General features: G+C 43.2%; 1 protein-coding gene across 1 annotated transcript in view; it reads right to left on the bottom strand.

Moving 5' to 3' along the window:
- The window catches only part of LOC121582487 (astrotactin-2), a 537,985-nt gene that overhangs the window by 471,953 nt on the left and 51,240 nt on the right, over positions 1-14,792 (bottom strand). The window contains exon 2 of the mRNA XM_041898306.2: positions 750-937. Within this exon, the coding sequence (XP_041754240.1) occupies positions 750-937 (188 nt within the window). The remainder of the gene's footprint in view (positions 1-749; positions 938-14,792) is intronic.

Below are 14,792 nucleotides of genomic sequence, written 5' to 3'. Positions count from 1 at the left end.
CTTGTTGGAAAGGTGGCATCCTCTGACGATGCCATGTTGAAAGTCACTGAGCTCTTCAGTACGGGCCATTCTACTGTCATTGTTTATCTATGAGGTTGCATGGCTGCTCCATTTAATACACCTGTCAGCAATGGGTGTGGCTGAAATAGCCGAATCCACTAATTTGAAGGGTTGTCCACATATTTTTGGCCATGTAGTGTACTTCCTCCCCCTTCCTTACTATTCAATATCCTTCCCACATTTCACAGATGATGAGATTTCGCACAGACAGACACACATGCTGCCATTCACATCAAGTCACAGTAGGAGTATCAAAAGAAAACGAAGAGGGGTGACTGAAAGCATGAAATAAGGTCTGCTCTGAGCCTGAACCCCTTTTAGATCACACAACCAGCTGGCCTGGAATAACCTCTGGCTCATCACTCAGTGGAGTGATATCAGTAAAGCCTGCTGATGTTTATGCCCCAGAACAGTGCTGTGCTAGTCAGCAGAGGGACACATTGAGGGTGGGTGAGAGATTTGCAGACTAAAGCATATCAGTGCATCAGACAGCATGGATGGATGAGACACATGATACAGCAGTTCACCTGAGGACAGCGAGTCAAGAGGCAAAGAAAAAGGAGAGAGAGTGGTGAAGAGGTGGAAAGAGAGCGAAAGAGAGAGGCAGAGAGAAGAGGATGTGGAGAGATATGAGGATGGGGCGGTGCGGTGCGGGGACAAAAGAGTGTGTTTGTGTGTGTGTTTCTTACCATAACAGAGATGTGCAGCAGATGCATGTGCTCGTGCAGGACGTGAGCTGGCTCCCGGGTCGTGGGCACGGTGGTCTGGATCATCTGCTCAGAGGTGCTCATGGACACGTGGAAATACAGCGTCCCGTTCTCCAGCCACTGCTGCTTCCAATGCACCTGAGAGATGTCTGCCCCCAAACCTGACATCTCTACAGATAAGACAGAAAAATAGATTTTGTGACAAACTTGAACAATTGACACTATTAACAATTTACACTATTTTGTGTGAGTGTGTGTGTATGAATCAGAAAGTTCAGGGGTGACTGAAGTCTGTGATAAGTTTGCATTAACATTCTAGTGAAGTGCTTGCTCTCTCTTAAGGTCAAGACGCGGCTGCTCCTTCTAAAGCTAGCTGTATCAACAGAACTCTTAGAGGAGGGAAAAAACATTTCTGTGCAATCATATACAGTGGGGAGAACAAGTATTTGATACACTGCCGATTTTGCAGGTTTTCCTACTTACAAAGCATGTAGAGGTCTGTAATTTTTATCATAGGTACACTTCAACTGTGAGAGACTGAATCTAAAACAAAAATCCAGAAAATCACATTGTATGATTTTAAAGTAATTAATTTGCATTTTATTACATGACATAAGTATTTGATCACCTACCAACCAGTAAGAATTCCGGCTCTCACAGACCTATTAGTTTTTCTTTAAGAAGCCCTCCTGTTCTCCACTCATTACCTGTATTAACTGCACCTGTTTGAACTCGTTACCTGTATAAAAGACACCTGTCCACACACTCAATCAAACAGACTCCAACCTCTCTACAATGGCCAAGACTAGAGAGCTGTGTAAGGACATCAGGGATACAATTGTAGACCTGCACAAGGCTGGGATGGGCTACAGGACAATAGGCAAGCAGCTTGGTGAGAAAGCAACAACTGTTTGCGCAATTATTAGAAAATGGAAGAAGTTCAAGATGATGGTCAATCACCCTCGGTCTGGGGCTCCATGCAAGATCTCACCTCGTGGGGCATCAATGATCATGAGGAAGGTGAGGGATCAGCCCAGAACTACACGGCAGGACCTGGTCAATGACCTGAAGAGAGCTGGGACCACAGTCTCAAAGAAAACCATTAGTAACACACTACGCCGTCATGGATTAAAATCCTGCAGCGCACGCAAGGTCCCCCTGCTCAAGCCAGCACATGTCCAGGCCCATCTGAAGTTTGCCAATGACCATCTGGATGATCCAGAGGAGGAATGGGAGAAGGTCATGTGGTCTGATGAGACAAAAATAGAGCTTTTTGGTCTAAACTCCATTTGCCGTGTTTGGAGGAAGAAGAAGGATGAGTACAACCCCAAGAACACCATCCCAACCGTGAAGCATGGAGGTGGAAACATCATTCTTTGGGGATGCTTTTCTGCAAAGGGGACAGGACGACTGCACCATATTGAGGGGAGGATGGATGGGGCTATGTATCGCGAGATCTTGGCCGACAACCTCCTTCCCTCAGTAAGAGCATTGAAGATGGGTCATGGCTGGGTCTTCCAGCATGACAACGACCCGAAACACACAGCCAGGGCAACTAAGGAGTGGCTCCGTAGAAGCATCTCAAGGTCCTGGAGTGGCCTAGCCAGTCTCCAGACCTGAACCCAATAGAAAATCTTTGGAGGGGAGCTGAAAGTCTGTATTGCCCAGCGACAGCCCCGAAACCTGAATGATCTGGAGAAGGTCTGTATGGAGGAGTGGGCCAAAATCCCTGCTGCAGTGTGTGCAAACCTGGTCAAGACCTACAGGAAACGTATGATCTCTGTAATTGCAAACAAAGGTTTCTGTACCAAATATTAAGTTCTGCTTTTCTGATGTATCAAATACTTATGTCATGCAATAAAATGCAAATTAATTACTTAAAAATCATACAATGTGATTTTCTGGATTTTTGTTTTAGATTCCGTGTCTCACAGTTGAAGTGTACCTATGATAAAATGTACAGACCTCTACATGCTTTGTAAGTAGGAAAACCTGCAAAATCGGCAGTGTATCAAATACTTGTTCTCCCCACTGTATGTGGCAAATAGGTAGAGAGGTATTTGGGAAATGAATGGAATTTCCAAACAGTTTATATTATATCTGTATAATGATGACTGCCTCCCAACCAATAAGTTAAAACTCTGCCTTTAATCCTAAATTGATTGATCAAAACCTCTAGGTCAATAAAACATCACAGGCCAAACAAACAAAATGAATCATCATGGTGGGATGCTTGCACACTCCCTGTTTGTATGAGCAGACTTAAAATCAGTAGCGTCCTAACTAATGGGGATAAGACAATGGGTATGCCATTCTGTTCACTATCCGTCACCTAGGATTCCATTTTATTGTCAATAGCAGTCGAGAAAGCACTGTGCTCCGTCCTCTCGCTATCTCCACAAATCATCAACAGTCCTGTAAACCTAATGAATACATTAGTGCGAACAGGCCGTCAGCATTAGCATAAAGAGCTACGACACCAGAGGGGAAAGTGGATCAGTTAAAAAAGGAAAAAGAAAAGGCGCAACCTTGAAAAATGTAAACGAAGCTGAGTGAGATTGGACTCAGAGGGCAAGTTGATGGGAGAGAAAAAAGCAGGCAGGAAAATAGCCAAGTTGGCCAGATACGGATCAAAGCACAGGACTGTGATGCTATCGACTACTGGGGCTCTGTGGTCGCTGGGTACCGAGACAGCCTCTGGGAGCTATGTGCTTGATACAGTATTTGTCAGTGGTGGGTGACAAGGTCAGGGACAGGGGGGTGGGAGCTGCTCTCAGACAGGTGGCAGGTACAGTATAAGGGATGGCATTCAGTGGCGCTGGTCATTAACCTACTGACTCTGGGTCAGTGGACACGGCAAGAGAGGATTGCTCTGTGAGCTGCCCTCGTCACTGCCACTGCCGCTTCAGTACAGGGCACATACATACAGTACATCAGGAGCACCACAGGGCTTTAAAGACAGGGGGAGAAGCAGAGTGACTTGATATGGTACAGTATGGTAAGGTTGTTTATTAGATTTTTATGTATAACCTCACTTCTTTGGAGCTTTATTAACAAGAGCGGAAGGATCTACCAAGAACACTATAACAGCAATATAATCCACAGTGAATAATAGGACAAAAATGTTAGGCTAGGTAACATAATATACAGTATGCTAACAGTGGTGATATTGTATAGTGATCTACATTTTTGGCTCCTCATGGGACAATCAGGTGGAAAACTTTTCAAAATGTAAGCTTTCAGCATCTTTCCTTCTCATAAACGGACAGTGTGGTAACAGTTCTGCTGACTGTACTGTACTGTCGTAGGATCAAAATGTGTAGGCTGTGAAATGTCAAGCACCCATCTAAAAGCACATCATTGTGTGTTATCTGCAGCTTGTCATATTCGGAGATTGGGCTATTGACCTTGACAGAGGATGTGCTCCTGTGTGCAGGTCTAAAAATGAGGTTGTACTCATTAGAGGTGTCCATTTTAAACTAATAGAGGGAGACAGATATAACAGAGCCACTTTGGCTGGCAATCACTTGCTGACTTTAGAGGCTTAGGTGGACTTTCTTTTGTTTGCTTCTTCTTGGGCAAATTTAGTGGACGCTCACAGTGGGTGTCTTTTAGGTTCCAGTTGTTGTTGCTAGTCAACTTTCAGTGAACACTCCCATGAGTGTCTTTCAGAACCCTTCCTAAAACACCACCTGTTTCATTTTGGTTGTTGTCAGTGAATCTTTGTTAGTTCCCCTTTCTGTTTGAGCAACCATTTTTGGTTGTCTTGCTGGGGAACATCACAACATGCTATGAGTGTTGTTATTGGGCAAACATCCAGATGTTCACAGGATACAGAGGTACAGCTGCAGGTCCTTTCACCATTAACGACACACTGGCTTTTGTGTGTGTGTGTGTGTGTGTGTGTGTGTGTTTGCATGTCTGTGTGTGGAAAGATGCGGTTGAAGCATGTACGCTCCCAGCAAGGGCATCAGGGATGGAATGTCTACCCTGAAACGTGCCATTGTAGCCATTACACAAGCCACTGAGAGCAGGGGAGAAGCATGGCTGATTTTACACAAAGAGAATGACAAAAGGTTCAACCACAAGAACTCCCTTCTCAAGACCTTATGAGTGTGGCAAATGCAAATCGGTACGAATGTTACAGTAAAAGCTATTGCTTCTTCATGCGACGAACCAAAAAGTCAAAACAAAGACTAAAACTGAGTAACTCCATGGCCTTTTTTATCTTTACCTTCTCTGTTAACTTGTGATCTCACTAAGCTTGCAGCACAGAGGGAACGGGATTGTTTGGAGCTTGCCCAAATCCTTGATAAAACCCTGTTAATCTTGGCCGAGGCATCGGAAGGTAGCCCAGATGTCCCTGAGTGAAATCTACTGAACACTCGCTGTCAGCATAACACTTATTACCAGCACTGTGTACCCAAAGTGTCTCCACACGCAGGACCCATTCCCCAGTCTTGGCAGAGCTGCAGTGACTGTATAATATTGTATTTCAGGTATTAATTTTCTTTTTCACTCGTTAGTCCTCTATGTTGGCCGTTATGGAGAGATGAATTTGATCTAAAATCAACATGCAAGATTTATTTATGAAGAAAAAATGACAAATACACATGTAATTTTAAACTGAATTTCATATAAGATAGTTATCAAATGTTCCATCCAGTTGAACTAATTTGCTTCCATAGTTAGAATGAAATACACTGTGAAATAAGTATAAGTAAAAATGATTTCCTTCCAAAAATGTATAATGTAACAGTTTATGATAATAGACACAGAGTGTTGTCTAGTGAGCTGTTACTGGGAATAGCCCACTTCTCTCTCAGGTGTGAGACACTGGGATACAGCATAATACCAAAGCTACTGTACATTTTGTATTATACAGTTGAAGTCGGAAGTTTACATACACCTTAGCCAAATACATTTAAACTCAGTTTTTCACAATTCCTGACATTTAATCCTAGTAAGAATTCCCTGTCTTAGGTCAGTTAGGATCACCACTTTATTTTAAGAATGTGAAATGTCAGAATAATAGTAGAGATAATTATTTATTTCAGCTTTTATTTATTTCATCACATTCCCAGTGGCTCAGAAGTTTACATACACTCAATTAGTATTTGGTAGCATTGCCTTTAAATTGTTTCACTTGGATCAAACGTTTCGGGTAGCCTTCCACAAGCTTCCCACAATAATTTGGGTGAATTTTGTCCATTTCCTCCTGACAGAGCTGGTGTAACTGAGTCAGGTTTGTAGGCCTCCTTGCTCGCACACGCTTTTTCAGTTCTGCCCACAAATGTTCTATAGGATTGAGGTCAGGGCTTTGTGATGGCCACTCCAATACCTTTATTTTGTTGTCCTTAAGCCATTTTGCCACAACTTTGGAAGTATGCTTGGGGTCACTGTCCTGATCCTGCCTGCCGTCCTGTACCTGCCTGACTCTGATTTGGATTACGACCCTTTTCCTGTCTTGACCTACCGTTTGCCTGCCATCCTGTACCTGCCTGACTCTGATTTGGATTACGACCCTTTACCTGCCTGACTTACCTTTTGCCTGCCCCTTGAACTATAATAAACCCTGAGACTTGTACTATCTGCCTGCTGTGTCTGCACCTGGGTCTTAGTAGACATGAGCACACTATCACGGCTCAGGCTAACTTTGCATCATTTACTCTATTCTGGGCTAAAATGTAATATCCTTGATCACAGCATTCAGTTAATGTCAGCAGGCTGGCCTTTGTTTTGTTAGCATGCTGAAATATGTTGGTTATTAACCATAGGCCTGACCTTTAGCTTGATCAATGCAATTGAAATTTCAACTTTCATTTCATTCTACAGCAGGGACGGCTTGTTCAATAGGGCGATATGGGCGACGCACTGCCAAACGGGAAAAGGAAGGGATTTTTTTTTCTAATCAATTATATCACGGCAACAGCAGTTATCAGTGTTCACGTCTGATCTGCCAGCCACTAAATGTCAAATCAGGCTAAAGTCGTGCTTCAAATGGCCCCGCCCGTTTTTTGGGCGATTTCAGTCAGGTTGAAAATCGCCCAGAAGTCTCTCATAACCTGTCATGTAAAATCTATTTTTTTCACATTTCAAAGCTTTCAATACATTCTCTATGGGTGTCTGTGGGCATGCACTTACGCGCTTTCGACATACGTGACGTAACGTTGAACGTAACTAAGACAATGGCGGCTAGCAGCGTCTATGTTGCGACCTGCAGTGTGGCGTTATTTTATGTTTTTAATTTGTAGACTTAGTTTACAAACATTCTGCAAACATTCTGCTTTGGACTGATCTTCGGTTTTGGACTGATCTTGTTGATCGTGTACATACCCGCTACTGAACGGACTAAATAATGAAAACGCTGCTGGCAGCGGAATCCCAATACAGCTGGGAGACTTGGCTGGATGACAGAGTCCCGGACAGAGAGGTGGAGCCGGCCGGCTTCACCCTGGTCAGAGCGGACCGCGATCCTGGTAAGAGAGCGACTCTGTACCCCGACATTGAACTGCTTTCTGTGTCATTGAACCTTACTATTGTTGATAAAACAAGTTTACTGGAGAACGGAGACCAAGTAGAGACTTTTGGACAAGGTGGATAATTGTATAATATAAGGCAGTTTATTCAGAGGTAAAGATATCTGGAATCGCGTGCACGGACCCGTTCGTCAAACTCGTAGGGAGTTTATCAGAAGAGCCCCTAAACATTGTGTGCTGACATTTTATACAATAAAATGAAGTAGGTTGAATCTAGTAGTTCTGATCTTCTGATTGGTCCTGATGAGTTGGGCGAGGTCACTGTTGCATTGGCTCTGAGTCGGGTTCTCTGTCTTCAGATGTTCAGCCTAAGAGAAGAGGATTTGTGTGTGTGTGTGTGTGTTTGTTATCAGTGTGTGTGTGTGTGTGTGTGTGTGTGTGTGTGTGTGTGTTTGTTATCAGTGATGATGTGTGTGTGTGTGTGTGTGTTTATCAGTGATGATGTGTGTGTGTGTGTGTGTGTGTGTGTGGGTGTGTGTGTGTGTGTGTGTCCTCAGGGCAAGAACTCGTGAGGGACCTATGGCGTGGGTGTTATCCTTAGCCACCTGCTGACAAGGCTGACAAGATAGGACTCTTGTTCATTGTATTGAATACAAAGGCCCAACACAAAATGGGTCATGCACAAGATTTTAGTCAGACCAAGCTATAACATTATATATTTACTACGACAGTACATTCAACCAAAAGCTAATATAACAAAGGCATCAGAGATTATTTATAATCTGTCACAGAAACTGGAATCCATCTCCCCAGATCAGTCAATAAATGCTTCTGGTATTGATTTATATGCTGCCCCTGTCTTCATGTTGTTGCTGGACATATCTTTTTTAAAATGTGTGTAGGTCACCTAAATCATCAGAAAAATTGCCCCTCCTGAGAATTTTTTCAGGAGCCGCCACTGTTCTACAGTAAAAACAGTGACAGCAACTAAGTGAGGATCTGGTGTCATGTAGCTGAGGTGGATTCTGAAGAATGTGTGTGAAGGAATTGTAAGTAATAATGACTATTCATCTATCTCTTTAGAAAAATGAATAGCGGTAGCCCACATGCTGTAAAGAAATAATCTTTCTGTAAAGCAGAAAGGTCATGGTTATAAACACACACAGACAAGACAGATGCACACAGATACAAATGGAAATGGGATAAACAAAACTAGCAGATGTTTGTGAGCTCTCTCTCTCTGACACACACACTTGAGCACACACACACGCACGCAGGCACGCACACACACACCCAGACATGCACGCAGGCACGCACACACTCCCCAAAGGTCGTTCTCATCAATTTAAAGGTGATCATAGCTGCATGGAGTCAGTAACTGTGTGGCCTGACAGCACTGTGACAGTTTGTCAGCTCAGTAACAAGGCCGTGTCATCCCCGCTTACCCTGATGAAAGCTGGCACCCTAAAGGCACTTTGCTGCTTGTCATTGCCCATGTGGCATGGTGAGCCAGCCAGCAAGCCTTCCGATAACACTGCTGCCTAGCCTACAGCCTCAGCCTGCCATACCTTTCACAATATTACGGGCAGCAGTATATTTAATAATTCATAAGTGAGGACAATGATAGACTTCCATAACCTTTGAGATGAATCAAAATATATCAGCTCCAAATGCAGAGAGGATAGAAAGCGGTGTCAGTCAGTGCCTCATCAGTACTGTCAGAGCCTATTACTAAATTCATTACACATACCAAACACATCTCACTGTGTTTAGGCTTTGACCTCGATAATGACTCTAAATGGCGTCACTTTTGAAACTGAGTATTGAGAGTAAAGTCTAACACAAGAAAACTTCCCCACATATTAGGGGGAAATGAATGAGCTCATAGAAGTATATTTGATTAGTCACCAAATGGAGGGATGTCTCATCTCCTATTCAGAAAATGCTAATGCCTGTAAAAAAAATTTGGGCAATTACCATTCCCAAACAAGTTGACGTGAGATATTGGGTATTTAGGCAAATGTGGCATTACCGAAAGGCTGCTTCCCATTGAAATGAAACACTTAGCAACTTAATGTCACCCTGACGTCTTATTATGCTCCCTAATTAAATAGTTGGCATTCATGGACGTAAAGGTCATTAAAAATGCAAACAATAAAAAATGTATCGTGAGGAGAAGTAAGGTGCATGTTTCAAGGCATTGTAATGTGCTAATTTCCGCCGGAGTCTTGGCACAGTCGGGTCATAACGTGGGGGTCCCAAACACTGTGTGTCTGTGACAAAGGACTTAGTGTTAATGAGGGCAGAGCAGCAGGGCCCGATCAGCTGAATACTTCTCCACAATGAGTCACCGCAGGACCAGGCCATTAGATAATCTACCATGTCATCTATGTGAAGAGAGAAATCATATCCTCCCAGCCAGGACTGAACAGCTAATCATGTCACCCAGGGGAGGGAGGGGTGGAGAGAGAGGGAGAGAGAGAGAGAGAGAGAGAGAGAGAGAGAGAGAGAGAGAGAGAGAGAGAGAGAGAGAGAGAGAGAGAGATGAGGGAGGCCATCAATGTCATGTTCAGGTCCTGCCTAAGGCCTACAACTGGCAAGTCAAACATGGCGAGTCATCATTAATTAGGGGTAATCGATACAAGCAACAAATACAAAGATTCATGGAGGTTATATAATAACGGGCCTGATGTTATTGTATTGTGATAAAGTAAGCTAGTTGAAAGTGCAATCATTTGATATCTGCACGTTAAAGATTCTCCAGTACATTTGTATACTTTTTAGCTAGAAGTTCTGAAAGTAGCTCGCACAAACCAAAAATGGCCTGTGCAGATATGTACACCACGGCATTGCTCTCTCTCTCTTTTTCTCTCTGCTGTGTGTGCATCTTGCTAGTGGTCACTGAAATGGCAAGGGGCTAAAGCTCATTGGCTGGAACTTGAATTGTTAGGGCGCTGGCCCACGAGGGGGAGAATGTATGGAAAATGGCACAGCACAGCTTCCAGAAAAACAGTTGCTTTCAAACTAGGGATTTCATGGCTAATTGAGGTAAGACAGTAATTCTGCTCATTGATTATGCATGTATGAACTACACATTGACACATCCAGCCCAAAGCAGGAGGTTTAAAAAATACTTAGTAGTCGCCAAAGTTCCGGAGTCTTTAAATCTACAGCACAGGCAAATGTAATCAGGACTACTACAATATACCATAAAAATATCTTATATGACGTGGTCATATTCCCTTATATGACATGGACATATGACATGGCCATTGCACAAAGACAGTCAAAAGTACCCTCTGTCTCCTGGAGAAAAAGGGCGGTCACCAGGTGTCTCTCCCTGTCATAGGGGTCTTTGAAGGCTCCTTCTGCTGTGACTGCTGTCTTTAGACAGTCAGCACAGCGGTATCCAATTCTGACGACTCATCACTTCCTAGTGGATGACCTGGTCCTGACCTCTGTACCACCCGCACGCCATCACCATCTGACATCTCCATAGATGCATTTTTAAAGCCACCAAACACTAATCATCTTAGTAATGCACTGCTACATTACTGCAGCAACACCGACAGTGTGATTTCTTCAAGACATATTGACGCTGAAATGTATCTGTCCAATGCCACAGAATGTCATTTGCGCATCTCGCTATTGCTGATGACGTACAATGGACAGCAATCACTTTAAACAGAAAAAAGGTGTTCATTTCATTCTACCAGTATCTAGGACTTCTCCAGGGTCTAGGGAAGGATCTGTTAAGAATCAGGTGTTAACAATCAGTTGTGCCAGTGGGACTGAAGGTCCATCTGTACCCCGGCTCCCACTCCCACGCCAACTCAAACTGTGCTCAATCACAGAGCCGGCAGCTAGCCAGGGCAGTGCCCACGGCCTCCAGCAGAAACCAATCCATTTAAGACACTACTTAAAAAAGGTTCACTCCATGAGGGACCATCTGACTTATACTATAATACTATAATATAGGCACTTTATGACATAACCCAGGTAACAGAGGTAGAGAAATACCTTATAGAGGTCAGACATAAAGATTGCTCAAGTTTATGGCCTTTTGTGCAAAACTGGACGAGACAAAACACATTTATGATAATATATTAATTCAAATACAACATACCCACATGTTTTGTGATAGGCTAGAAACCACAAAAGATCCTGGGTTCTTGATGATCGTTTCCCATTCACTAGAAGGTAGATGTAGACAAGTGCATAGATGCCCATGAATTAGAGAGCAGGGTGAGTGTTTGTTTTATGGTAGAACTGACTCATCTTTGGGAGTTTGTTGTGACAGAGAACATAGAGGACACTAATAGTGGCCTGCTGTCTACCGCTGCTGCCGTGCTGCATTTCAGCCCTATGTATCTCTCTCCTCTATAGAGAACACACACACTCCTCCCAGCCCATATCTCTGCCTCTAGCCCAGCAGCCCAAGCCCAAGGTCACCTCTGTTTTACATCTAATAATAAGCCCCCGCACCTTAACAACGCTGTAAAACCCGAAGTGCCCCCACATTAATTTAATACGCAATTTAGTCATAATATCATTTGGTTTCGGCCAAAAACCCTATTCTTACAAGGGAAATTAGTGTCATTATCCAAAACAATGCCACTTTAATTTATGTGCGGATCTATAAATGGTTTGTCTCATGCTATTTGGGATTAGGGAGGCAGCGAGCCAAAAAGGGCCTAATGTATTTAAAGTGACACATTAACTGGATAAACAGTCCCCTTATCTACAGAATACATAGACTTTTTTTTAACAGTCCAATCCTATTAAAGGGGCCATTCTCCAACTGATTGCACCATCTCCTGCCCTCATGTGCCTGCCGTCAACCCCCTGCCAAAGAGTGAAGCTGGGGGTAATCATACACACATTAAGATTGACTTATCCATTATTCTGAGCTCTCCCCAATGAGACCTTGGTCAAATGTCTCTTTTGGTTCTGATCTCGTAGAGGTGAAGGGATGAAATCCATTGGCAGGGATGGTGTAGTGTACTCACAAATCCCTAGCGAGCAGGAGGACCTGGCAGTTAGTGCCTATACTGCAAGATGGCCAGAATCTGTAGTGTACAGTAGAAGCCAGACACATGTAAGAGGTGTTACTGATAGTTACTGTGTAAGATGATTCATCAGCAAGGAGCATATGCTTCCCACCTCACTGAGAGAGAGTGAGGAGCATATGGCACCCAAAGGGGGCAACAGAAAAGGTGTAAGAACCTGCCTTTCCTGTCCAAAACAGGACATGATGGTATGTGCCCTTCACCTCCAGAGAAGCAAATAGCAAACAAAGACACACATGCATGCACACAAAACTCACACAGGCATGCACACATACACACACACACACACACACACATCTCAGCCTTCCATAATGCATTTGTCATCTTCTCCCCTGATGGATACATAAACGTATTGGATTTCTAATTTCCCTTCTGATTACAGTAGGGCTGGGAATTGCCAAGGACCTCACGATACGATATTATCAAGATACTTAGGTGCCGATACGATATGTATTTCTATTCTCACTATACTATATGTGACTCGTTTCAGGAAACTAGGCGTATGTATTTTTACCTGGAGTTTTCCCCTACAGTAGGCTACTACTTTGACCACTTTTAGTCTTGAAATCATTGGTTGTTTACTAAACTACTCACTCTGTTTAGCACATGGCCTCACGTGAATCCTTAAAGAGATGGGTGGGGCTAAGGCTTAAGAGGGTGTGAATGATGCTGAATGGGTGTAGACAAAGAAGAGCTCTCCAGTAGGTGTACCAAAACATTCAAGGGCCATTTTCTCAAAAGTGGGTTTACAAGTTTAGCAACTTTCAAAGCAGAATAATGTCCCCATTGTTCCTCAACTGCAATGTATGTTATACAATTTTCTAGCTCTGAGTATCTACTTTTATTCAATGTAAAAAACACAATTTCAAATTTTGCTACATACAGTCCCTTGCAAAATTATTCATCCCCCTTGGCGTTTTTCCTATTTTGTTGCATTACAACCTGTAATTTAAATTGATTTTTATTTGGATTTCATGTAATGGACATACACCAAATAGTCCAAATTGGTGAAATTAAAAAAATAACTTGTTTCAAAAAAAAATAAAAAAATAATAGCAGAAAAGTGGTGTGTGCATATGTATTCACCCCCTTTGCTATGAAGCCCCTAAATAAGATCTGGTGCTACCAATTACCTTCAGAAGTTACATAATGAGTTAAATAAAGTCCACCTGTGTGCAATCTCAGTGTCACATGATCTGTCACATGATCGCAGTATATATACACCTGTTCTGAAAGGCCCCAGAGTCTGCAACACCACTAAGCAAGGAGCACCACCAAGCAAGCAGCACCATGAAGACCAAGGAGCTCTCCAAACAGGTCAGGGACAAAGTTGTGGAGAAGTACAGATCAGGGTTGGGTTATAATAAAATATCTGAAACTTTGAACATCCCACGGAGCACCATTAAATCCATTATTAAAAAATTGAAAGAATATGGCACCACAACAAACCTGGCAAGAGAGGTCCGCCCACCAAAACTCACAGACCAGGCAAGGAGGGCATTAATCAGAGAGGCAACAAAGAGACCAAAGATAACCCTGAAGGAGCTGCAAAGCTCCACAGCGGAGATTGGAGTATCTGTCCATAGGACCACTTTAAGTCGTAGACTCCACAGAGCTGGGCTTTACGGAAGAGTGGCCAGAAAAAAGCCATTACTTAAAGAGAAAAATAAGCAAACAGTGTGTTCGCCAAAAGGCATGTGGGAGACTCCCCAAACATATGGAAAAAGGTACTCTGGTCAGATGAGACTAACGTTGATCTTTTTGGCCATCAAGGAAAACGCTATGTCTGGCGCAAACCAAACACCTCTCATCACCCCGAGAACACCATCCACACAGTGAAGCATGGTGGTGGCAGCATCATGCTGTGGGGATGTTTTTCATCGGCAGGGACTGGGAAACTGGTCAGAATTGGCGCTAAATACAGGGAAATTCTTGAGGGAAACCTGTTTCATTCTTCCAGAGATTTGAGACTGGGACAGAGGTTCACCTTCCAGCAGGACAATGACCCTAAGCATACTGCTAAAGCAACACTCGAGTGGTTTAAGGGGAAACATTTAAATGTCTTGGAATGGCCTAGTCAAAGCCCAGACCTCAATCCAATTGAGAATTTGTGGTATGACTTAAATATTGCTGTACACCAGCAGAACCCATCCAACTTGAAGGAGCTGGAGCAGTTTTTCCTTGAAGTATGGGCAAAAATCCCAGTGGCTAGATGTGCCAAGCTTATAGAGACATACCCCAAGAGACTTGCAGCTGTAATTGCTGCAAAAGGTGGCTCTACAAAGTATTGACTTTGGGGTGGGTGAATAGTTATGCACGCTCAAGTTTTCAGTTTTTTTTTCTCTTATTTATTGTTTGTTTCACAAGAAAAAGTATTTTGCATCTTCAAAGTGGTAGGCATGTTGTGTAAAGCAAATGATACAAACCCCCAAAAAATCAATTTTAATTCCAGGTTGTAAGGCAACAATATAGGAAAA

The sequence above is a fragment of the Coregonus clupeaformis genome, chromosome 15 (assembly GCF_020615455.1).
Source record: "Coregonus clupeaformis isolate EN_2021a chromosome 15, ASM2061545v1, whole genome shotgun sequence".
NCBI classification, from domain to species: domain Eukaryota; kingdom Metazoa; phylum Chordata; class Actinopteri; order Salmoniformes; family Salmonidae; genus Coregonus; species Coregonus clupeaformis.
The sequence above is the reverse complement of the archived record's forward strand: the minus strand, read 5'-3'. Positions and strand labels throughout refer to the sequence as shown.